This window comes from Bufo gargarizans, chromosome 10, assembly GCF_014858855.1.
Source record: "Bufo gargarizans isolate SCDJY-AF-19 chromosome 10, ASM1485885v1, whole genome shotgun sequence".
Taxonomy (NCBI): Eukaryota; Metazoa; Chordata; class Amphibia; order Anura; family Bufonidae; genus Bufo; species Bufo gargarizans.
The window spans coordinates 130,847,228-130,873,705 of NC_058089.1; the positions used below are offsets into that span (position 1 = coordinate 130,847,228).

At 48.1% G+C, this 26,478-nt stretch overlaps 1 protein-coding gene across 1 annotated transcript in view; it reads right to left on the minus strand.

Annotated features, from left to right (window-relative positions):
• Nucleotides 1-3,696: 3,696 nt before the first annotated feature.
• The window catches only part of LOC122920979 (dual specificity protein phosphatase 22-A-like), a 36,242-nt gene continuing 13,460 nt past the window's right edge, over nucleotides 3,697-26,478 (minus strand). Inside the window, exons 4-7 of the mRNA XM_044270839.1 lie at nucleotides 23,982-24,031; nucleotides 17,423-17,497; nucleotides 15,473-15,644; nucleotides 3,697-4,625 (exon numbers count right to left, since the gene is read on the minus strand). Of these exons, the coding sequence (XP_044126774.1) occupies nucleotides 4,431-4,625; nucleotides 15,473-15,644; nucleotides 17,423-17,497; nucleotides 23,982-24,031 (492 nt within the window). The 3' untranslated portion in view covers nucleotides 3,697-4,430. The remainder of the gene's footprint in view (nucleotides 4,626-15,472; nucleotides 15,645-17,422; nucleotides 17,498-23,981; nucleotides 24,032-26,478) is intronic.

Genomic DNA, 26,478 nt, shown 5'->3' on the forward strand with positions numbered 1-26,478 from the left:
ACACGGAAACAAAATACGTTCGTGTGCACGACACCTAAGGCCTCATGCACAGGAACGTTGTTTGAGGCTCAGGTGTGGATCCATTCACTTGTCCACATCCGTTGCTCCGTTCCGTGGCCCCGCAAGAAAAATAGAACATGTCTTATTCTTGTCCGTTTTGCGGACAAGAATAGGCATTTCTATTATGGGCGGCCCGTTCCTTTCCGCAAATTGCAGAACGCACACTGGCGGCATCCATGTTTCGTGGATCCACTATTTGCAGACAGACAAAACATGGCGCCTAAGGCCTTACTCCTGATTTCAGAAGGTTGTCACTGTGAATGTTGTGCAGATTTCCAGAAAAAAAAACGGTTTGTGCTGCATATAAGGCTCCTGCTCCTCAATCACTGCCATTATTAAACGTAGGGCAAGACTAGCTGCTTCTAGGGGCAGGTTGGGGGTCGGGTTGCCCTTTTCAGGGCAGGTATTTCCTATGGGTAGGCTAGCACTCAGAACTTGTATTTTTGTCTTTAATGTGGAATTGTCATAATGAAAACCCAAGTATTCTTTCCCCACATATCTCTAGGCCAGGGGCGTAGCTAGAGTGGAAGCGGCTGCTACGGGGCCCAAACCGAGAAGGGGCCCATCTGAGAGGAGGGCTGAAAGATTTTCTTGTCAGAGCCCTCTTAACAGTATTATATATTTCTTTTGTTTCGCGCCATTAGCCTGAGAAAGCGAATAGCGCAAAACGGCCGTTGCTGCTGTTTGTTTTTGCCTGTGTGGCGTTGCCCGCCTATGCCATGTAACTTGCCCTCTTTTCTTTTGATGGAACAAAAGAAGATGTTGAACTACAATGGTGAGTGCCGCCCTCGTTTCTCTTCATGGATTACAAGCCATCTTGTTTGAGGCTGAGCACCGCCAGTAGTGACAAGGAGGCCCGCTACCGTAGGAGACACGGGAGATCGCTAGCAGTGCCCCCTTCTACTCTATATAGATATACATATATATACAGTACAGACCAAAAGTTTGGACGCACCTTCTCATTCAAAGAGTTTTCTTTATTTTCATGACTATGACAATTGTAGATTCGCACTGAAGGCATCAAAACTATGAATTATCACATGTGGAATTATATACATAACAAAAAAGTGTGAAACAACTGAAAATATGTCATATTCTAGGTTCTTCAAAGTAGCCATCATTTGCTTTGATTACTGCTTTGCACACTCTTGGCATTCTCTTGATGAGCTCCAAGAGGTAGTCACCTGAAATGGTCTTCACTTCACAGGTGTGCCCTGTCAGGTGTAATAAGTGGGATTTCTTGCCTTATAAATGGGGTTGGGACCATCGGTTGGGTTGTGGAGAAGTCAGGTGGACACACAGCTGATAGTCCTACAGTCACAAAAAACATCAAGCGCTACAAAGAAACTGGCTCACGTGCGGACCGCCCCAGGAAAGGAAGACCAAGAGTCACCTCAGAGGATTCTGGAGTGCACAAAAGAGTCTGAAGGCCACAGAGGGGTCTGGAGGAGGGACAGGGTAACCTAGATAGGTCTGGAGAGAAGAGAGGAGTCTGGAGGGAGGGCAGCGGGGTCTGAAGGGAGGGCAGCAGGGTCTGGAGGGAGGGCAGCGGGGTCTAAACGGGATAGAGGAGCCTGGAGGGGACAGATCCATCTGGAGAGGTCTGGGTTGTGGAGAACACAGAGGGGTCTAGAGAGGGCAGCAAGGCCTGGAGGGGACAGGGGAGTTTGGGCAAGACAGAATCTGGAGGGGATAGAGGCGTCTGGCTGTGGCTTACTCCCTCTCTCGCCATATAAGGTGTATGGCAGTTTTAGAAGCGAAATCCCCGTACCACCTGAATGTTATCTGCTCCTGTTATAACACGGCTGCATTATTAATAGTTGCCCATTGTAGGGTAACCCTCATGGATGAAAAGGTATAAAAGCAGAATCTGTTCTGTGGGGGCAGGGTGCCCGGATGTGAAGGACAACAGTAGTAAAGAGCGGGCTCTAACACCCAATGTAAAGAATAAAAATTTAGAGACTGAAAAGATATTTACCGTAACTCCCAAATATCATGGCAGCCATCGCTGGAGATTTGTTTTGCAACTAAGCTGCAGAACCGGAGCATGAGAATTTTTTTTAAAAAGGGGCCAAAAGGAGAAAAAAAAAAACGGGAAGTTGTGAGCGAGCAAAATACATGGAGTCTGCTCTGCAAAAAAGCAAACAGTCAGAGCAGGCAGCTGTGTCTCAGCACGCAGGCCCGGCCGTGCCAACTTCCCTCTATAGAGTCCTGAAATATCTTCAGTTTCATTTCACTACCTGTATATCCCTATACTGTGACCACATCGAAACCCAGGTTGGGTGAGCAGCACCTCAGTGCAGACATTTTTTGGAAGTTCATCTTCTGCTCGCTTCCATCAGAGCTAATTTTGCTCCATTCTGAACCTGAAAGTATGAAGGAGAAGCCTGTGGGGTCTTTGGATCCTGTTTTTGCAGTTTCTTTATGATGGGTCTCCAAGCCACAAAAGCCATGTTTACCTTGGCACATGGTGGGGACAGGTGTGAACTGTGCGGATGCAAGGCTCCTTCCTGATCTCAGAGTAAACTCTTAACTCCGGCCTCCTCTGGCCCCTGGTCTAATTATGGCCGAAATGAAAATACCCCATTAAGAAGGGGCTGCAAGAGCGGAATTGTAGCCGCTGACACCCTGCATCAAGGAGACCTATTACAGCCTTAAAGGGAACCGGTCACGTTGAATATGGTGTCTGAGCTGCAGGCGGTATGTTATAGAGCAGGAGGAGCTGAGCAGATCGATATATAGATTTATAGGAAAAGATTCAGTAAAACTTGTAATTTATACATTGTAGTAGGGCGTGGCCAGAGGTGGGAGAACGGAGCCTCTAGGAGCAGGGGCAATGCCCCCCCCCGCTCCTAGAGGCTAATTAGCATATTATAAAAGTTAGATTTCTGGCGTAACAGGGGCATAGATAAAAGTAGGAATAGGCTAGTTAGGTTCAGCTGATATTAGCTCATCGCTAATGTCAGCTAGTTAATAGGGTTAATTCTGGTGACAGAAACCCTTTAACTTTCTGCTCGTTCTGGGCTTTGAAGTCCAGGAGGCGGTCCTATCAGTGATTGACAGCTACCTCTGTATACACCGCCATAGAGGGCAGGCTGTCAATCACTGATAGGACCGCCTCCTGGACTTCAAAGCCCAGAATGAGCACAAATTTAAATATATAAATTACAAGTTTTACATAATTTTTTCCATAAAACTATACATAAATCTGCTCAGCTCCTCCTGCTCTATAACATGGTGTCTGTAGCTTACATTGCATTTTCATGTTGACAGTTTCCCTTTAAGAGCATTGTGAGGAGAACCACCCTGGCCACCATCAGCAGTACGCCTGTTGTTGGGACCCCCCCACCCGCATCTTTCTTACAGACTGCTTGATGAAGGCTTCATTGGCGTCTGAAGAAACATCAGCCGTATGGACCAGCTGTAGTGAGGAATGGGCTGGTTTTGGAGATATATGGTCCCCAGAGCACATGACTTTATATAGGGAACGTCCATCAAGAGTCCTGCACTGTGGATCCAGAAGAAGATAGCAGACTCCCCAGCCTAGCTGACTAGTGACACCCCAGCTCTGCTATATGGGAAGCTCCGGGCAGCTCCTATTTACACAAAAACAGTTACTTCTGAAACTAAAAGAGATTTCGGTGAAAAACATTTACTCCAAATTAATGTCATTTCCAAGAAAAGGGAAGTACAATGTGGACGATACAACATGGAGGAAGGGATCAGTGCCGCAGCATTAGAGGGTCCAGGGCTGCACCTGCTGGTCAATGGCATCTCCTCCCAGGACCATCAGACACCATGCTTGGACGCCTGCATGCGGATGTGACCCTTCAACCCCCCCCATCTGTAAGTATATCCATCAATAAGTTTTAGGCCACACACCCACCATTTAAAACAGGTACGAACTGGTTAATGAATATGAGCTTTTGTGTTTCAATTCCTCACTGTTTGCGGTCAGTGAATGGATGCATTCTTGTTTACATTCAGAGGCTGGGGCTACACTGCGATCTTTGGCAATGGAATATGTGCTGAGGTCACCGTGTATCCTCCCCAGCCATAGCCCTGCTCATTCAGCTCAGGATCTGTTATAATGTATCAGTGCATGCAATAGATATCAGCCTGGAGTCCAGCTGAGGATTAGCTACACTGATACAATGTAACAAACCCTCAGCATGATAAGCATTAGGTCAGGACTTCCATCTCTGAATATAAATAAGAATGATCCTGTTCACTGACAGTAAGCAGAGATCATGAGAGATTGAAACACGGCATATATTATACGGTTGGAGAACATTTTCTTGTACTATGGTGTCGTTCTTTGTAGCTTCTGCCTCCTCCCCACTACATTCCGTCCATGATCCTCTTGTCCCCTATACGTTGCTCCACCTGCTTCTGTCGCCGTAGGCTTTGTAAGGCAGCGAGTAGTCCGTCTGGGGCCGATTGATCCAGCGGGTTTGGCTTTGCCTCACTTGCTCTTTCTGCTCTTGCTCGGACAGTAACTTGAGGACTTTTTCCTGATCTTTGAAGGGGCTTCTCCCATATTCCTGCAGCAGCCACATTCTGTACTGTAGGGGCGAAAACAGGGACCTAATCTGAGATTATAACAGGGACTGGAGAGGCGTCAGGATTCACAGCCCTAGTCCGCAAGGTCTAAGAGGGTCCACCAGCCCTGGGCCACGATGTCCATTCATACCACTGGTTTCTCTGATCTCTCCTTGACTTTTACTCTGAAGTGTGGGGGAAAAACCTGCTTCTTCTTGGAAACCATCAGCAGGAAAGCTAGCTGCTGACAGATGTAGGCCTCTTACCGAGGATGGGCTACCACTAACCTATACCCGTCTATAAAACAACCAAATCCTGTAATAATTGTGTATGACGCTACATAATGAGATAGAAGACCCTTCTGATTATCACACCCAGAGCCGGTAATGTGCACCTACCATTATTAGTTCACAAGGAGGAAGGGCTCCCCATCCTGACACCTCCTTCTGTGGATCTGCTGCAGATACCTTTGCAATGCGTCAAATCTGCAGCAGTTCTGTAGCAAACTCCACATCCAAATCCGCATCAATATCTGAATGTAAGACATGCAAACCTGGCAGCAGCAGGAGATGTCAGTCTGCTCACTACTGTAGCATCCCTGCAGCTCTCCTGTCTGGCTATCGCAGCCCCTTCTAAGTAACTGAAATGGCACTCTACAACTCTCCCCCCCCCCCCCATGCCAAATTCTTAACCCAACCTCACCCCTCCAGCCCTACTGGAAAACATTACATACGGCTCTGCAAAACATACAGGTTAATACTGCGCCACATACCTCTTACATCCAGTGACGTCTCCTCTGACCAGACCACCATGATGATTTCTTCAGCTATTTCTTGTCTTTGCAGAGTTTGACAAACAGACATCTTAGTTTCCTACTTTTCCCATCATCATCCCATGTCCCACCTTCTGCACTCTTCATCCTGCCCCCAAATACTGTGCCCACTGTGCTCCCCAAAACTATGCTGCAGAAACAGACCCCCTGAAGCAATAGTAACATGCAGATAGTTCCCCCTCAATAATTATTGCCCTAAAAAAATAACTGTGCCCAGCAAATAGTGTCCCTGACACTAAGGCCTCTTTCACACGGGCAAGATTTCCGCGTGGGTGCAATGCGTGAGGTGAACGCATTGCACCCGCACTGAATCCGGACCCATTCATTTCTATGGGGCTGTGCACATGAGCGCTGATTTTCAGGCATCACTTGTGCGTTGCGTGAAAATCGCAGCATGCTCTATTTTGTGTGTTTTTCACGCAATGCAGGCCACATAGAAGTGAATGGGGCTGCGTGAAAATCGCAAGCAAGTGCGGATGCGGTGCGATTTTCACACACGGTTGCTAGGAGACGATCGGGATGGGGACCCGATCATTATTATTTTCCCTTCTAACATGGTTATAAGGGAAAATAATAGCATTCTGAATACAGAAAGCATAGCGCAATAGCGCTTGAGGGGTTTAAAAAATAAATACATTATTTAACTCACCTTAATGCACTTGTTCGCGCAGTTCGGCTTCTCTTCTTTCTTTTTGTATGAGGAAAAGGACCTGTGGTGACGTCACCGCGCTCATTACATGATCCATTACCATGGTGATGGATCATGTGATGAGCGCAGTGATGTCATCAAAGGTCCTTTACCCAGGTCCTGAAGAAAGAAGAGAAGCCGGGCTGCGCGAACAAATGGATTAAGGTGAGTTAATTATTATTTTTTTTACCGATCCAGCGCTATTGTACTATGCAGTCTGTATTAAGAATGCTATTATTTTCCCTTATAACCATGTTATAAGGGAAAATATTTACATCTACACAACCTTGAACCCAAACCTGAACTTCTGTGAAGAAGTCCGGGTTTGGTTCTGGGTACCACATTCAGTTTTTTATCACGCGCGGGCAAAACGTATTGCACCCGCACGATAAAAACTGAACAACGGAATGCAATCGCAGTCAAAACTGACTGAAATTGCGTACCTACTCGCGCGGGTTTGCCGCAATGCACCCGGGACGCATCCTGAGCCAAAATGCGACACCCGTGTGAAAGAGGCCTAAGAGCTCATTCAGACGGCCGTATGCTGTCCGCAAAAATGCAGATCAGTTTTTTTGCTGACCCATAGACCTCAATGGGGCCATGTCCTGATTTTTACTGACAAGTACAGGACATGTTTTATTTGTTTTGCTGAGCCGTGCAATGGAAGAAAAGGCCCCATATAAGTTAATGGGAATGGGACAGCATCTAATCCGCAAAAAAACGGATTCGCATTTTTGCGGACAGCATACGGCCGTCTGAATGAGAATAGTGTAAACATGATGTCCCCCAAAAATAATTCTGCTAAGCTGATACTGTGCCAGGGAGGCCCCCACAAATTAGTGTTCCCCAAGGACTCACCAATAGAAATTATCTCCCAGAATGCACTTAGTGTTAACAGTGCCCAAATATTAATAATGCCCCCATTGTGCCCATACTAGTAATCATGTTCCCCATAGTCCCCCAGTAGTAATAATTCTCCTTATAATGTGTGTTATTAGAAAAATGAACCCTAATGTGTACCAGTACAAAAAATACCCCTCACAATGTGCGCCAGTACAAAAAATACCCCCTTACAATGTGCGCCAGTACAAAAAATACCCCCTTACAATGTGCGCCAGTGCAAAAAAAACAAATACTCCTTTACAATGTGTGCTAGTACAAAAAATACTCCTTTACAATGTGTGCTAGTACAAAAAATACTCCTTTACAATGTGTGCTAGTACAAAAAATACTCCTTTACAATGTGTGCCAGTACAAAAAAAATACTCCTTTACAATGTGTGCTAGTACAAAAAATACTCCTTTACAATGTGTGCCAGTACAAAAAAATACTCCTTTACAATGTGTGCTAGTACAAAAAAAATAATAATTACAATGTGCCCCAGTACAAGCAACACCTCTTATAATGTGTGCCAGTACAAAAATGCCCCCTTATAATGTGTGCCAGTACAAAAATGCCCCCTTATAATGTGTGCCAGTACAAAAATGCCCCCTCTTAGTGCCCCCCTATAATATGAGCCAGTTCAAGAACATGCCCTCTTATGTGTGTCACCACAAAATGTCCCAATTTAGTGCCCGTCATCATGCCGCCTGTGCCGGCCTCTGATAGGCTACAAACACTAGGCCTGAAGCCTTTCATAGGTAACGGTGGGGCAGGGAGATATCCATCACAGTAGCTAACTGTATTCTCATCCTCAGGACAGTGACACCTAATTGGCGGTGTGCTACTGGCAAAGGGGCCAAGAGCCCCCTGAGCTTAGGGGCCCGGTCACACTACCCCTCTACTGTCAGGACCTTCCTCCTGAATGACATCACCAGAGAACTACAGGTTCCAGAGATTCCATAGACTGAAGACTTCTTGGTATTTGGCTCCATGTTCCAATGTACAGTGGTGGTACCACAAGTCAACTGGTTACCATCATTCAGCGTCTTCCTTTTCTAGGTGCACTGTATGTTGTGGTTTCTTCTCAGCTAGCTATTTTGCTGGTGTTTAGCTCAGCCACAGCCTTGGTTTTTCTTTTTGCTCATCCTCAGAGCCCCTGACACGCAATGCTTCTCCCAGCAAAGGGTGGAGGAGACACCGAGCAACTGCGGATCTTGAGGTAACCGTGTTTCCACGTGATTAGAATGCAAACCCTACACTTCAGTGATTATATATATCTGAGGCGTTAAATGGCCAGGTTCGGATATATTCCTAATCTTTGCCATTACAGACAGTGAGGGTACAGCTTTTGTGCCTGTGCCATCCAATGGACATACAGTTACATGGGAATGCAGTAAGGGGAATTCCATCATAAAGGGAAACTCCTCATTTGAGCTACAATTTATAACGTTTCATAGTTAGGGAGTGTGAGACGGGACCATTCAGACAGTCTCTTTTCCCAGGGCTTATTGGGCATACACAGCAAAACGATGAAGGCTTCAGCAAACAAAATAACAGTTCATGGAAATATAAGCTTCTCACCATCTTGTAGGTTTTCACCTAGAGATTCCACTTTGCATAGTGGTCTTTTCCGTGGGTCTTCCTCTCAGACCAGCACACACTCACTGCTCTCTGTCCGCGTGGTCTTGTCCATGGTTCTTCCTCTCAGACCAGCACACACACTGCTCTCTGGCCACGTGGTCTTGTCCGTGGGTCTTCCTCTCAGACCAGCACACACACTGCTCTCTGGCCACGTGGTCTTGTCCGTGGGTCTTCCTCTCGGACCAGCACACACACACTGCTCTCTGTCCGCGTGGTCTTGTCCGTGGGTCTTCCTCTCAGACCAGCACTAACACTGCTCTCTGGCTGCGTGGTCTTGTCTGTGGGTCTTCCTCTCAGACCAGCACACACACACTGCTCTCTGGCCACGTCGTCTTGTCTGTGGGTCTTCCTCTCAGACCAGCACACACACTGCTCTCTGGCCACGTGGTCTTGTCCGTGGGTCTTCCTCTCAGACCAGCACACACACTGCTCTCTGGCCACGTGGTCTTGTCCGTGGGTCTTCCTCTCGGACCAGCACACACACACTGCTCTCTGTCCGCGTGGTCTTGTCCGTGGGTCTTCCTCTCAGACCAGCACTAACACTGCTCTCTGGCTGCGTGGTCTTGTCTGTGGGTCTTCCTCTCAGACCAGCACACACACACTGCTCTCTGGCCACGTCGTCTTGTCTGTGGGTCTTCCTCTCAGACCAGCACACACACACTGCTCTCTGTCCGCGTGGTCTTATCCGTGGGTCTTCCTCTCAGACCAGCACACACACACACACACATACTGCTCTTTGGCCGCGTGGTCTTATCCGTGGGTCTTCCTCTCAGACCAGCACACACACTGCTCTCTGGCCACGTGGTCTTGTCTGTGGGTCTTCCTCTTAGACCAGCACACACACTGCTCTCTGACCACGCGGTCTTGTCCGTGGGTCTTCCTCTCAGACCAGCACACACACTGCTCTCTGGCTGCGTGGTCTTGTCCATGGTTCTTCCTCTCAGACCAGCACACACACTGCTCTCTGGCCACGTGGTCTTGTCTGTGGGTCTTCTTCTTAGACCAGCACACACACTGCTCTCTGGCCACGTGGTCTTGTCCATGGGTCTTCCTCTCAGACCAGCACTAACACTGCTCTCTGGCTGCGTGGTCTTGTCTGTGGGTCTTCCTCTCAGACCAGAACACACACACTGCTCTCTGGCCACGTGGTCTTGTCTGTGGGTCTTCCTCTCAGACCAGCACACACACACTGCTCTCTGTCCGCGTGGTCTTGTCCATGGGTCTTCCTCTCAGACCAGCACTAACACTGCTCTCTGGCGGCGTGGTCTTGTCTGTGGGTCTTCCTCTCAGACCAGCACACACACACTGCTCTTTGGCCGCGTGGTCTTGTCCGTGGGTCTTCCTCTCAGACCAGCACACACACACTGCTTTCTGGCCGCGTGGTCTTATCCGTGGGTCTTCCTCTCAGACCAGCACACACACACTGCTCTTTGGCCGCGTGGTCTTATCCGTGGGTCTTCCTCTCGGACCAGCACACACACTGCTCTTTGGCCGCGTGGTCTTGTCCGTGGGTCTTCCTCTCAGACCAGCACACACACATACGGCTCTTTGGCAGCCTTTTAATTAGTTTTCCAGCTGGTTGAGGTAGGAACACCCGGAATGGAGTATGAGAGTGACCTTTCCACCTAGGCTCTTCAGTCACTCCTAAATCCTGGACCCAAACTCCAGCTACCACAAACTTAGTGATCTTCACGGTGGCATCACTGGTCGCAACCTACCTCCAGGACTTATATCACTGAGAGTAGCAGCCTCAGTGATACATGCCTGCCATCTATGACCTCACCCATTGAATGCTTACAGGAGTTACAGAGGTCGTCTACCATAGAGAAGAACCCTCCAGTGGTCGGCTGTAATCTGTGGATAAACCTGTCAGTAAGTGCTCAATCTTCCTGCAGCGCCCCCAGAGGGGAAATGAAGGATTTCACAGTGTCCATTCACATCTAGGTATTGGCTGTGCAATGATATGTTAGTGGTACTCTCCCTTTAATCTGCATATAGTGAGCTTGCACTGGAAGGTGTAATCTTTCTCATTTCTCTCACCATTCTCCTGGACTCTCCCATGCCCTTACAGCTTTACCCATCTTCATACTGTACTGACCAAAAGCAGAAACTCTGTCAGTAGTGACAAGGAAGCATCAATTAGTGGATTGTAAAGCCTGTATTACACCTGTCCAGTGGCATAACTAGAAATCACTAGGCACCACAGAAAAGTTTTGAAGGGACCCCCCCCCCCTTCCCCTAGCAACTTCCTGGCAACCACCGACTCCCGTGCAAGCCCCACTCTTGTGGCTAGTCAAGATCACGCTCTCAGCTGCTCCGTCGGTGTAACTGTATACACTGTATGCCATGTCACTGTATATAATGTCATTGTCTAATACTGTAGAGGGGGCATTGACAATAAAATCTTTTACTCCTCTTCCTGGTTGAGTTTGGGTCCAAAAGCAACCACTTCCCTATAGCTACGCCCCTGCACCTGCCGATTTTTTGACAGATGATGGCTAACGAGCATTCGTAGTAACACTCGTTAGCGATCATCTGGCAGTCTAATACTGCTGCCAACTGCCCCATGAACAAGCAAACGTTCGATCATTGGGCAATCCAAATTTTGGGTTAGGGTGCTTTCGACAGATAAAAAAAAAAAAAATCATCGTTTGCAGGCGGCAGATCGTGGTGTCTACTCATGATCTGCTGCCGGCAAACAATGATTCAGTATAGAAAAGAGCGATGATATATACATCACTCCTCCCTATTCCCCATACTGTGGAGGAGATCGCTGCATGTAATAGTAGCAGTCTCCTCCGCTAGCAAGCAGAAGATTGCCAGGAAGGAACGCTTCCTTCCCAACAATCGTCTGCCGCATCGGGCTCTTTAATACACCCTTAAAGGGAGTCTGTCATCGGCATTTCACGTTTTTAACCCTTCCCATAGCTCCCTAGCATGCTTACAGTTAATAAAAACGTTACCTCTGGCATCAATCCTGGACTTATAAAACCATCAAAAACGATCTTTATAACATATGCAAATGAGGGCTCGCAAGTGCCCAGGGGCGGCGTTACCCTCGTAGGTGCCCTGCTAGCTCAGCCTTTTCATTGCTTCCCCCCGCCCCTTCCTACCCTCTGACTGCCTATCTACCAACTTGTTATTCCGCCGAGATCCCACGGCCGGCGCATTCATTCCTTTGGCCAGCGCATGTGCACTGCGATGCCCATTCCTTATATGGCATCACAGTAACTATTGCGTATGCTAACGACGTGAAAACACAAGAAAGGAGGCGGTCCATCGGCGCATGCACATTAATTACTGTGATGCCGTACAAGGAATTGGCATCGCAGTGCGCATGTGCCAGCCGTGGGATCTCGGCGGAATAACAAGTTGGTAGATAGGCGGTCAGAGGGAAAACATGGGCGGGCGGAGGGTAGGAAGGGGCGGGGGGAAGCAATGAAAAGGCTGAGCTAGCAGGGCACCTACGAGGGTAACGCGGCCCCTGGGCACTTGCGAGCCCTCAGTTGCATATGTTATAAAGATAGTTTTTGATGGTTTTATAAGTCCAGGATTGATGCCAGAGGTAACGTTTCTATTAACTGTAAGCATGCTAGGGAGCTATGTGAAGGGTTAAAAACGTGAAATGCTGATGACAGACTCCCTTTAAGAATTTGGCTTGTTTCACACTGTCAGTATTTGCTCAGTTTTTTGTAAGCCACAGCCAGAAGTGGGACCTACAGAGGAAAGGCATCATCGACAAATCTGTGCCTCTTCTGTGTTTGTCTTCTGACCAAACACAGAAGCAGTGATCTCCTCCACAGTATAGGGAGGAGCCATTGCCAATGCCATGGCTCGTCCCCAAACTGACTTGTTGGTTGCCGACAGCCAATCATTGATTTTTAAGCCTGCCTAAAAATCTAGATTGTCCAATGAATGAGTGTTTGCTTGTTCATCGGGTATCAGCTGCATGTTTAGGGCTGTATTACACCAGATCATCGCTCGTTTATGGTCCTGTTGTTTGTGCAGGCCCCTAAATTATAATTTCTGGGCAGCAGATTGTGATGTTTAAACAGTGCAGCTGTATGAGGACGAGCGATAGCAATAGCAACTGCTCATCCACATACTGTGGAGGGGATTGCTGCATGTAAATGGAAAGTGTTACCCTCACTGAGCGAGCAGCTGAACACTACCTTCCCGACAATCTGCTGCTCATCTGCGTGTGTAAATACACCTTTAGGCCTATTGCACACGACTGTATGGCTTTTTCAGTATTTTGCGGTCCGCAAAAAACGGATCCGCAAAAAATATGGATGATGTCCGTGTGCATTCCGTTTTTTAGAACTATCCTTGTCTGTTATGAGGACAATAATAGGACATGTTCTATCTTTGAACAGAACGTAAAAATGGAAATCCAGAAACGGAAGGCATACGGAGTAACTTCCGTATACGGAACGCGCTCTAAAAACCTGGACGTAAACGGAAAAAAAACGTTTGTGTGTATGAGGCCTTAGTCCTAGGACTGGTGGTCAGATGACTCGTTGGCAATTGGAGATGTTCCCCTTAGACCTATCACTGTATGACAGGTTGGAGATATCTCTTGGTCATATGACTATTTGGAGATGTCCATCTTAATCCTATGACTGGTTGAAAACGTTATCCTTGGTCATATTACTGGTTGGAAATGTCCCCACTGGTCATATGTCTGGTTGGAGGTTTTCCTCTAAGTCCTATGACCAGATGGAGATGTCCCCTTTCTACTATGACCAGTTGGAGGTGTCTTGGGCCTATAACTATTTGTAGATGTCCCTTGGGTTATATTACTGGTTGGGGATGTCCCGATTGAGGTTTATGTCCAGTTGTAGATGTCCCTCTTGAGGTTTATGTCCAGTTGTAGATGTCCATCTTGATCATATGACTGGTGGGAGGTGTCCCCATGGTTGTTATGACCATTTGGCAGTGTCCCCCTTAGTCTTATGACTGGATGTAGATGTCTTCTGACTACAGCATGCAGGACATGGGGCCCCTGGAGCAGCTCTCACACTGTGTGACTTGGGATGCAGGGACAGCGCTGTGTGTGGTCTGCGGGGACATCCACAAGTGTCACAATGACAGGAGGGGTTAATTTAAATGGTGTTGCAATCTAAGTCAGCAGTTCCTTCTGCATGTGATGTGTTCAGTTGTTGATGGACACATCATGACCCGGGAGAATTTCTAGGTGATGACCAAAGCTTGTGTGGATGAGAAAAGTGCAGTGTCAGAGTCCTGTGACCCATCACCCTGCCCGACGTCTGACCTGCCAACACAGAACGGCAGGAATACGGCCACCAAGGTCGCTCAGCACAATCAGGACACACATGACTCAGCAGGCAGTAAGGTGTGAACGACGCGCTGTACAGCCAACAGAGGCCTGGATATTAGTCCTGGATTCATTACACGCTGCTCTTACTACTGCCCCCAGCACCCCCGACTGGATATGGCAGAGCGGGACGGGGGCATGTCGAGGACATGGGACAGACGGGCATGTATTCTGGTCACTTGTAGTGAGCCCCATAGTATCAGCCTCACAGTAGTCCCCATAGTATCACCGTTATCATAGTCCCCATAGTAGTCTCTATAGTATCACCCTCATCATAGTCCCCATAGTGTCAACCTAATAGTAGTCCCTATAGTGTCACCCTCATAGTAGTCCCATTAATATTATTTATTATTAAAGCACCATTCATCCCATAGCGCTGCGCATATGATAAGCGGTGCACATACACAATACAGACCATTGCACTAATCATAAACGAGTTACAGACTGGTACAGAAGGAGAGAGGGCCCTGCCCGCGAGGCTTACAATCTACCCTTATAGTAGTCCCCATAGCATATCACCTTCTTCATAGTCCCTATAGTATATCACCTTCATAATAGCCCCCATAGTATCACCTTCATAATAGCCCCCATAGTATCGCCCCCATAGTATCACCCTCATAATAGCCCCCATAGTATCACCCTCATAGTAGCCCCCATAGTATCACCCTCATAGTAGCCCACATAGTATCAGCCTCATAGTAGCCCCCATAGTATCACCCTCATAGTAGCCCCCATAGTATCACCCTCATAGTTGCCCCCATAGTATCACCCTCATAGTAGCCCCCATAGTATCACCCTCATAGTAGCCCCCATAGTATCACCCTGATAGTTGCCCCCATAGTATCACCCTCATAGTAGCCCCCATAGTATCACCCTCATAGTAGCCCACATAGTATCAGCCTCATAGTAGCCCCCATAGTATCACCCTCATAGTAGCCCCCATAGTATCACCCTCATAGTAGCCCCCATAGTAGCCCCCATAGTATCACCCTCATAGTTGCCCCCATAGTATCACCCTCATAGTAGCCCCCATAGTATCACCCTCATAGTAGCACCCATAGTATCACCCTCATAGTAGCCCCCATAGTATCACCCTCATAGTAGCCCACATAGTATCAGCCTCATAGTAGCCCCCATAGTATCACCCTCATAGTAGCCCCCATAGTATCACCCTCATAGTAGCCCCCATAGTAGCCCCCATAGTATCACCCTCATAGTTGCCCCCATAGTATCACCCTCATAGTAGCCCCCATAGTATCACCCTCATAGTAGCACCCATAGTATCACCCTCATAGTAGCCCCCATAGTATCACCCTCATAGTAGCCCCCATAGTATCACCCTCATAGTAGCCCCCATAGTATCACCCTCATAGTAGCCCCCCATAGTATCATGACCAGATCACCCCTCCCCAATTCACTCCATGCAGCCGGGTGGTCTATACAATGTATAAGGGGGTTCCTCCCGGCCATTATCACATTATTACGTTACCTCTTTCACTAGGGTAATTTCATATTCCTGCAGCTGCTGCTGAAACCCGAGGTTCGGCCCCACATAAGACCTCGCGGCTCTCACAGCAGACAGACATTCCTCCCAGCCAAACGCTGTCACCGTCATGAGATAGGCAACCAAGATGGTGGTGCTGCGAGACACCCCTGCCAAACTGAGAGAAGACAATTCAGTGCACCCCGATACCAGCAGCACACCAGTACCCAGATTATATACATCGACTGGCCTCGTCAGTGTCTGAGCCGCCACCTCAGGGGTTACACAAACAGCATTGTTTCTGCGCAAACTATCAAATATAAACCGTCTCCTAATAGGCTCCTGCTGAGAGTCCACCGCATCCAACATTCCCCTCTACGAATAGTGCCGTTGGTTCCTTGGATAGTCCAGCCGTGGTAGAAGCTCCAATGGCGTGGCTCAATCCCACAGTTTAGTTCTTTTTGTTCAGATGGGAGCCTGCCCCGGCCGGGGTAGGTAGGACTGATCTATATTACGAACCAATTGCACTATTCGTAGAGGGGAATATTGGATGCGGTGAAATCTCAGCAGGAGCCTATTAGGAGACGGTTTATATTTCATTGTTTGTGCAGAAACAATACGGATTTTAGATTGCAGTTATTTTAGTCGGTTGCGGTACCGCCAGTTTCCTGCGGCACTATCAGTCTGCATTGCGGAATAGCGCCAGTGATTACTATTCTTGTTGATAAGTTACATAAACGTTTTGGAATCGTCTAATAGACTCCGTGTCCCAAATGTCATCATTTACAAGATCTCTGCTACATGTAAGTGAATGGGAACATTCACAGGGTAAAGAGATCTAATGCAGGAGAGAGATTTGTGCAGCTGATGGATTTATCACAGAGGATTGTCTAGACAGGATACAATTGTAACAAACCTTCAGTATTAGGTATGGCTTCATATAGATATGCTCCCATTCACTGACTGCAAGCAGAGATCTTGAAATAGTGATGAAGCGAAACACAAAATCAATCAGAAAGTTACAGAACTTTTTATTATACACTGATAAAACTGGACACCTTTAATATTCTCCTGCATTTTCACTGGATGTTATATTTACAATAAATCCTGGTCTGAAACTAAAACTTAAAGGGCTTCTGTCACCGTCCAAATGTCATTTTTCGTTTTTGGGCTACTTAAAATCCTTATACTGCGATTTTTCCCTATATAGCGCTCTTACCCTTTTTCGTTCAGTAGTTTCTTTAAAAACAGCACTTTTATAATATGTAAATGACCTCTCTACCAGCAAGTAGGGCAGTTACTTGCTGGTAGCAGCCGCATCCTGCCTTAAAAAAACGCCCCCTCCTCCTGTTGATTGACAGGGCCAGCGAGTGCTCTCGTCCCCTGGCTGGCCCTGTCTGCGTTCTAAATCTGAGAGGAGGATGCTCGCTCGGCCGCTCTTTCCTCAATGCGCCTGCGCCGATGACGTCACATCTACACCCGGCGCAAGCACGCTGAGGAAGGAGCAGCCAAGAGAGCATCCTCCTCTCAGTGCGCCTGCGCCGACTAAAGACCGGTACCGTGCAGGCGCGAAATTTAGAACGCAGACAGGGCCAGCCAGGGGACGAGAGCACTCGCTGGCCCTGTCAATCAACAGGAGGAGGGGGCGTTTTTTTGAAAGCAGGATGCGGCTGCTACCAGCAAGTAACCGCCCTACTCGCTGGTAGACAGGTCATTTACATATTATAAAAGTGCAGTTTTTAAAGAAACTACTGAACGAAAAAGGGTAAGAGCGCTATATAGTGAAAAATCGCAGTATAAGGATTTTAAGTAGCCCAAAAACTAAAGATGACTTTTGGGGGGGGGGGACAGAAGCCCTTTAAACTGTATGAGGCACTGACCAGTGTATGAGGCACTGCCTAGTGTATGAGGCACTGCCCAGTGTATGAGGCACTGCCCAGTGTATGAGGCACTGACCAGTGTATGAGGCAGCCACCGCCATGTAAACGACATTCATGGATAAACTGGATGCTCTTCTTAAAATGCTGGATCCTGCAGAAGAAAAAATACATTATAATAATGACACATGGTTGTCACAGCTCCGCCCCCTGCTGATGACATCACTGATATACTGACATGTGATCAGAAATGAGATCCACACACCTTATACTACAGGAACATCTATTCATCTATTACTGCTGACAACCTGCCTGTATATCCTGTCTGAGAGGTTGTCACAGCCCCGCCCCCTGCTGATGACATCACTGATATACTGACATGTGATCAGAAATAAGATCCACACACCTTATACTACAGGAACATCTATTACTGCTGACAACCTGCCTGTATATCATGTCTGAGAGGTTGTCACGGCCCCGCCCCCTGCTGATGACATCACCGATATAATGACCTGTGATCAGACATGAGATCACACACCTTATACTACAGGAACATCTATTACTGCTGACAACCTGCCTGTATATCCTGTCTGAGAGGTTGTCACAGCCCCGCCCCCTGCTGATGACATCACTGATATAATGACCTGTGATCAGACATGAGATCACACACCTTATACTACAGGAACATCTATCACTGCTGACAACCTGCCTGTATATCCTGTCTGAGAGGTTGTCACAGCCCCGCCCCCTGCTGATGACATCACTGATATAATGACATGTGATCAGACATGAGATCACACACCTTATACTACAGGAACATCTATTACTGCTGACAACCTGTCTGTATATCCTGTCTGAGAGGTAGTCACAGCCCCGCCCCCTGCTGATGACATCACTGATATAATGACATGTGATCAGACATGAGATCCACACCTTATACTACAGGAACATCTATTACTGCTGACAACCTGCCTGTATATCCTGTCTGAGAGGTAGTCACAGCCCCGCCCCCTGCTGATGACATCACTGATATAATGACATGTGATCAGACATGAGATCCACACCTTATACTACAGGAACATCTATTACTGCTGACAACCTGCCTGTATATCCTGTCTGAGAGGTAGTCACAGCCCCGCCCCCTGCTGATGACATCACTGATATAATGACATGTGATCAGACATGAGATCACACACCTTATACTACAGGAACATCTATTACTGCTGACAACCTGCCTGTATATCATGTCTGAGAGGTAGTCACAGCCCCGCCCCCTGCTGATGACATCACTGATATAATGACATGTGATCAGACATGAGATCCACACCTTATACTACAGGAACATCTATTACTGCTGACAACCTGCCTGTATATCCTGTCTGAGAGGTAGTCACAGCCCCGCCCCCTGCTGATGACATCACTGATATAATGACATGTGATCAGACATGAGATCCACACCTTATACTACAGGAACATCTATTACTGCTGACAACCTGCCTGTATATCAGTGATGGCGAACCATTTAGAGCCTGAGTGCCCAAACTGCAACCTAAAACCCACTTATTTATCGCAAAGTGTCAACATGGCAATTTACCCTGAATACCAATATATCTCCTATGTACTTTATCGTGTAGCTGTAATAGCCTGCCTACATTCAGTGTGCTGCCTGTGCTGCTCATAGTGCGCCGGCGCTGATGAATGGCAGGAAAAGTCTAAGGCTTATTGGTACACCATAGACTTTATCCAGGGTGCGCGTGCCCACAGAGAGGGCTCTGAGTGTCGCCTCTGGCACCCGTGCCATAGGTTCGCCACCACTGCTGTATATCCTGTCTGAGAGGTAGTCACAGCCCCGCCCCCTGCTGATGACATCACTGATATAATGACGTGATCAGACGTGAGATCCACACACCTTATACTACAGGAACATCTATTACTGCTGACAACCTGTCTGTATATCATGTCTGAGAGGTTGTCACAGCCCCGCCCCTGCTGATGACATCACTGATATACGTGATCAGACATGAGATCCACACAACTTATACTACAGGAACATCTATTCATCTATTACTGCTGACAACCTGCCTGTATATCCTGTCTGAGAGGTAGTCACAGCCCCGCCCCCTGCTGATGACATCACTGATATAATGACCTGTGATCAGACATGAGATCCTCACACCTTATACTACAGGAACATCCATTACTGCTGACAACCTGCCTGTATATCCTGTCTGAGAGGTAGTCACAGCCCCGCCCCCTGCTGATGACATCACTGATATAATGACCTGTGATCAGACATGAGATCCACACACCTTATACCACAGTGACATATATTACTGCTGACAACCTGCCTGTATATCATGTCTGAGAGGTTGTCACAGCCCCGCCCCCTGTTATGAATAAGATAATAAGGCCACTTTCACACGAGCGAGTTGTACGCTCGGGACTCGGAGCGCGAGTATTAGACAGCTCCTGTCCTGAACCTCCAGCACTGCCAGGGTTGTATAGCCTTATATTGATTTAACCATGTTATAAGGGAAAATAATACAATCCACAGAACACCGATCCCAAGCCCGAACTTCTGTCAGGACGGATCTGTTTGGCTCTGCATAGTAAGACGGTCACCAAAACGCTGCAGAGACCAAACGCGGCCAAACTGATGCATTCTGAACGGACCCTTATCCATTCAGAATGCATTAGGGCTGAACTGATCCGTTTTGTCCGAGCCCTGAAATGGATCTCACCAGCGGACCCAGAAACTGCAGTGTGAAAGTAGCCTAAGACATGGTCTAACCCTGGGATGTCAACAATGAATGATCCTATTCAGTGACAGGATGCACATGTCTTAAAAATGGTGAGAAACTGAAACACAAAAGTTTATTAGAAAGTTGCAGTTTTAGGAAGCTGAGCTTTTCTTCTGCTGTCTCTGTGGTTTCAGATCATATGGCAGGAGGCAGCCGTGCTGGCTGTGAAAAGCTGAATGTAAGGGCTCGTTCACACGAACATGTGATGCCTGTTGCTGTATTGCGGACCCCATTTGCAGATCCGCAATACATGGGCACCGTTCCGTGTGCATTCTGCATCACAGATGCGGCCCTGCGGGACCCATTCACTTCAATGGGTCCGCAAATCCGGAGATGCGGATCGGAAGCACGGAACAGAAACCTACGGAAGCACTACAGAGTGCTTCCTGGGGTTCCGTTACGTGCCTCCGCACCGCAAAAAGATGGAGCACGTTCTATCTTCTTGCGGAACGGAGGGATCGCGGACCCATTCAAGTGAACCGGTCTACGATCCCCATGCAGCTGGGCCACGGTTGGTGCCCGTGCATTGCAGACCACAATTTGCAGTCCACGGTTCAGGCTTCACACGGTCGTGTTAACGAGCCCTAAGCTGTGCATGGAGGCGAGATGAGGGGGCACGGACAGAAAGTCATATTCCAAAAAGAAAGAAAAAACTAGTGCCCTCTGACCCCTGAGTGTCCAATCTACCTATCATACAATGCTTCGGGCACACAGATAACCAGCAGCAGAAATGTATCAGTCTGGAGTTCAGGCTGTCTGTATCACAGGGGAGACTAGATACATTGTAACAGACCCTAACAGGACATGAGCTGGGCTGGGTCTGTACAGGTTTTCAGCCCCTGGATGTGAGCACATTTAGTGACTGCCAGCAAAGATTTTGAAAATCATGAGGAAATTAAATATAAAGTCCGAAAAAGTGGCAGAACTTTTCACTAGATGATGATATGTCTTCAGTCACATAAAAACTGAAGGACCCAGCTGCAGTGTTAGTGAAGGGGGGGCTTGGGGGTCGTTAGGGGATATTATTTTACGCCTCATACATCGCACAGCAGCCTTAACGCCCACATATACCAGTGTGTAAACCCCCGGTGCGTTTCGCTTACTACTCCTGTACACACTATTACTGCTCGATGTTTCGCAGTTTTAAGATCAATTAATTTCCTGTACTAAAGGAAAAAGTCTGAAGATTGAGGCCTCGTCTCAGAGAGGTGATAAACCCACTTCCTCCTGAATGGTCCGCAGAATGGACGATGTACCGGCAGTGAAGACTGTACAAACTGCCAGCGCATGAGAACATGCAAAGGGGCTCACCAGAAACCTGCACTGACTCATTGTAACAAACTATCAGGACAGGAGAGACATTTGTGCTGCTGATGGGATCAGCAGCGAGTTCCTGTGGATTCAATTGTAGCAAACTCCGCTACAATGAGTAACTATTGTTTATTTTGGAGAAGTTTTATCAAAAACATAAAAAAAATGTGCAGAGATCTATGAATGTCACTGCACCTGGAAAGTCTCTTGATTGGCGGCAGAATGTGTGGCGGACGCTTACCGCTAATATATGAAGTGTATGCAGCACAATTTATTTCATTTGCAACATACTAGACACAAGTACAAGTTGTTTTTTTTACACAACTTTTGCGCCATATTTTTGTCTGTGCCTATTTCACTGTGTTAAATCCGCAGCACGGTTTCCAATATGGCAGGACTAGCAGGGAGGCTGGAAGACATAAGGGCGCCTTCACACGCAGCAGATTTTGTAGCAGAAAACCGCAACTGAAAATCAGTTCCATTCACCTTAATGGGACTTGCAGAAGCCAATGTGCTTGCCGCCCCATTCAAATGAATGGAATTTATTGCCACAAAATCTGCCGCATGTGAAGGCGCTAAAAGATCTGAAGGTGGAGAGAGGCTTCTACACATCACAGAGCGCTGTAATGGTCTGCAGATCTGAAGCGAGGTCAGTGGTGTAATAATCTGCAGGATGTATCACTGTATCAGGAGGTAGAGAGGACAGCGATGTTCTGAAGATCTCTAGAGAGGTCAGTGGTGTGGTGTAATAATCTGCAGGATGTATCACTGTGTATCTGTCAGGAGGTAGAGAGGACAGCGATGTTCTGCAGATCTCTAGAGAGGTCAGTGGTGTAATAATCTGCAGGATATACCACTATGTATCTTTCAGGAGGTAGAGAGGATAGAGCGATGTTCTGCAGGTCTCTAGAGAGGTCAGTGGTGTAATAATCTGCAGGATATGTTACTATGTATCTGTCAGGAGGTACAGAGGATAGAGTGATGTTCTGCAGAACTCTAGCGAGATCAGGGGGGTAATAATCTGCAGGATATATCACTATGTATCTGTCAGAAGGTAAAGAAGACAAAGTGATGTTCTGCAGGACTCTAGAGAGGTCAGTGGTGCAATAATCTGCAGGATATATCGCTATGTATCTGTCAGGAGGTAAAGAGGACAAAGCGATGTTCTGCAGATGTCTAGAGAGGTGTAATAATCTGCAGGATCTATCACTGTGTATCTGTCAGGAGGTAGAGAGAACAGAGCAATGTTCTGCAGGTCTCTAGAGAGGTCAGTGGTGTAATAATCTGCAGGATATGTTACTATGTATCTGTCAGGCAGTAGAGGGAACAGAGCGATGTTCTGCAGATCTCTAGAGGGGTCAGAGGTGTAATAATCTGCAGAATCTATCTCTATGTATCTGTCAGGAGGTAAAGAGGACAGAGCGATGTTCTGCAGATCTCTAGGGAGGTCAGAGATGTAATAATCTGCAGGGTATATCAGTATGTATCTATCAGGAGGTAGAGAGGACAGAGTGATGTTCTGCAGATCTCTAGAGAGGTCAGAGGTGTAATAATCTGCAGGGTCTATCTCTATGTATCTGTCAGGAGGTAGAGAGGACAGAGCGATGTTCTGCAGATCTGTAGCAAGGTCAGAGGTGTAATAATCTGCAGAGTATATAATTATGTATATGTCGGGAGGTAGAGAGCATAGAGCGATGTTCTGCAGATCTCTAGAGAGGTCAGGGGTGTAATAATCTGCAGAGTTAACCATGTCAGGGGTGGCCCAGATTTGCAGGCGGCGGAGGGGTTGTTTTGGAGAAGGGGAAGTGGTTGGAGGGTCAGACAGTGAGGCTGAGGAGCAGCAGATTCGGAGGAAAGGCGAGGAAGTGTTTGTTCTTGGAAGCAGAGCCACTTATTGGGTAACCGTTTCTCTGCCGTCACCTGCAGCCCCCACAGAGCCATAGAGATACTGACAGTGGGGGCTCGGGCCGCGTCCTGTGAGGTCTTAAAGGGATTGTCTGATTAAGATATCTCAAATAATGTCCTATTAGGAGTGTAGATATGATGGGGTGACTGCCCCTTTAAAAAGTGTCCAGAGCAGGATAATGGTCAGGTGTCTGGTGTGTGGCCCCTGCTGGTCACCATAGGCCTCCAGCCTGAAAGCCATATATACAGATGCAGCAAGTCTTCACTTAACCCATTAAATACTCAACAAAATGCATTGAAAGTCAAGTTAATGTTTACCTACTTGGCCCCTACTTGGCCCCGGATCACAGATAGGAGAGAATCGCTATATTGGAATTCCCTGCACATTGCGGCATCACAGTAATATTAGATTACAAGCTCTTGAGGCCAGAAGCTGCCCCAGCACTCTCAGCTTGTCATACTGATACTCCTGGGCCCCGGCACTGCAGGAAACACCAGTTCGGATTTCCACTGAAACTGACAACCTTCCTCCAGCAAGTGGCTGCGACAACCGCAGTGACTACAGGCTGAAGAAATGAAACTTATCTGCAGTGACATGAGGAGGCGCATGGGGGTCCTTACAGGTTCTGCCGCTCGGAGTCCGAGGCCGCTATACACAGATAGGTCATGTCCTGCAAGACAGAAGGGACACATCATGGAGATCTATGTGGGGTCACCTGCCCCCCCACAGTAAACAGACACAAAGCTATACAGACCATAGAATTCCTGTAATCCGGCACAGGGACGGACCCAGAGCATCACACCTTCCAGATTATCACCCCCCCCCCGGGTAACACAATGAGCATGAAGCACATAGAGACTGATACTGATTACCCAAAAATAGGGGGCTGCCTCCGCTCTCAGAGCAGTCCTCTGCTACCCATCTTGTGGAATATAGCTGCCGGATTAAAGGAATTGTACTAGAGGGTAAAGCACAGATATATAAAGTTCTCCATCAGCACAAGCCGAGTATCGGGTGATGTCTGCCTGATGTAGAAAGCGAAAAGCTGCAAAATAACAATAATCATAATAATAAGATTGGCACTGTTATGGGGGGCTGTGGATGTCACTGTTATGGGGGCGCTGTGGATGTCACTGTTATGGGGGGCTGTGGATGTCACTGTTATGGGGGGGCTGTGGATGTCACTGTTATGGGGGGGCTGTGGATGTCACTGTTATGGGGGGGCTGTGGATGTCAGTGTTATGGGGGCACTGTGGATGTCACTGTTATGGGGGGGCTGTGGATGTCACTGTTATGGGGGCGCTGTGGATGTCACTGTTATGGGGGCGCTGTGGATGTCACTGTTATGGGGCATTGTGGATGTCACTGTTATGGGGGTGCTGTGGATGTCACTGTTATGGGGGGGCTGTGGATGTCACTGTTATGGGGGGGCTGTGGATGTCATTGTTATGGGGGCACTGTGGATGTCACTGTTATGGGGGGCTGTGGATGTCACTGTTATGGGGGGGCTGTGGATGTCACTGTTATGGGGGCGCTGTGGATGTCACTGTTATGGGGGGGCTGTGGATGTCACTGTTATGGGGGCACTGTGGATGTCACTGTTATGGGGGCACTGTGGATGTCACTCTTATGGAGGCACTGTGGATGTCACTGTTATGGGGGCACTGTGGATGTCACTGTTATGGGGGGCTGTGGATGTCACTGTTATGGGGGGCTGTGGATGTCACTGTTATGGGGGCACTGTGGATGTCACTGTTATGGGGGGGCTGTGGACGTCACTGTTATGGGGGGCTGTGGATGTCACTGTTATGGGGGCACTGTGGATGTCACTGTTATGGGGGGGCTGTGGAGGTCACTGTTATGGGGGCACTGTGGATGTCACTGTTATGGGGGCACTGTGGATGTCACTCTTATGGAGGCACTGTGGATGTCACTGTTATGGGGGCACTGTGGATGTCACTGTTATGGGGGGGCTGTGGATGTCACTGTTATGGGGGGCTGTGGATGTCACTGTTATGGGGGCACTGTGGATGTCACTGTTATGGGGGGGCTGTGGATGTCACTGTTATGGGGGCACTGTGGATGTCACTGTTATGGGGGGCTGTGGATGTCACTGTTATGGGGGCTGTGGATGTCACTGTTATGGGGGGGCTGTGGATGTCACTGTTATGGGGGGGCTGTGGATGTCACTGTTATGGGGGGGCTGTGGATGTCACTGTTATGGGGGGGCTGTGGATGTCACTGTTATGGGGGCGCTGTGGATGTCACTGTTATGGGGGCGCTGTGGATGTCACTGTTATGGGGGCGCTGTGGATGTCACTGTTATGGGGGGGCTGTGGATGTCACTGTTATGGGGGGCTGTGGATGTCACTGTTATGGGGGGCTGTGGATGTCACTGTTATGGGGGGGCTGTGGATGTCACTGTTATGGGGGGGCTGTGGATGTCACTGTTATGGGGGGCTGTGGATGTCACTGTTATGGGGGGCTGTGGATGTCACTGTTATGGGGGGGCTGTGGATGTCACTGTTATGGGGGCACTGTGGATGTCACTGTTATGGGGGCACTGTGGATGTCAGTGTTATGGAGGCACTGTGGATGTCAGTGTTATGGGGGCACTGTGGATGTCACTGTTATAGGGGCACTGTGGATGTCAGTGTTATGGGGGCACTGTGGATGTCACTGTTATAGGGGCACTGTGGATGTCAGTGTTATGGGGGCACTGTGGATGTCACTGTTATGGGGGCACTGTGGATGTCAGTGTTATGGGGGCACTGTGGATGTCACTGTTATAGGGGGGCTGTGGATGTCACTTATGGGGGCACTGTGGATGTCACTGTTATGGGGGCGCTGTGGATGTCACTGTTATGGGGCACTGTGGATGTCACTGTTATGGGGGCACTGTGGATGTCACTGTTATGGGGACACTGTGAATTGTCACTGTTATGGGGACACTGTGAATTGTCACTGTTATGGGGGCACTGTGGATGTCACTGTTATGGGGGCACTGTGGATGTCACTGTTATGGGGGCACTGTGGAGGTCACTGTTATGGGGCACTGTGGATGTCACTGTTATGGGGGCACTGTGGAGGTCACTGTTATGGGGGGCTGTGGAAGTC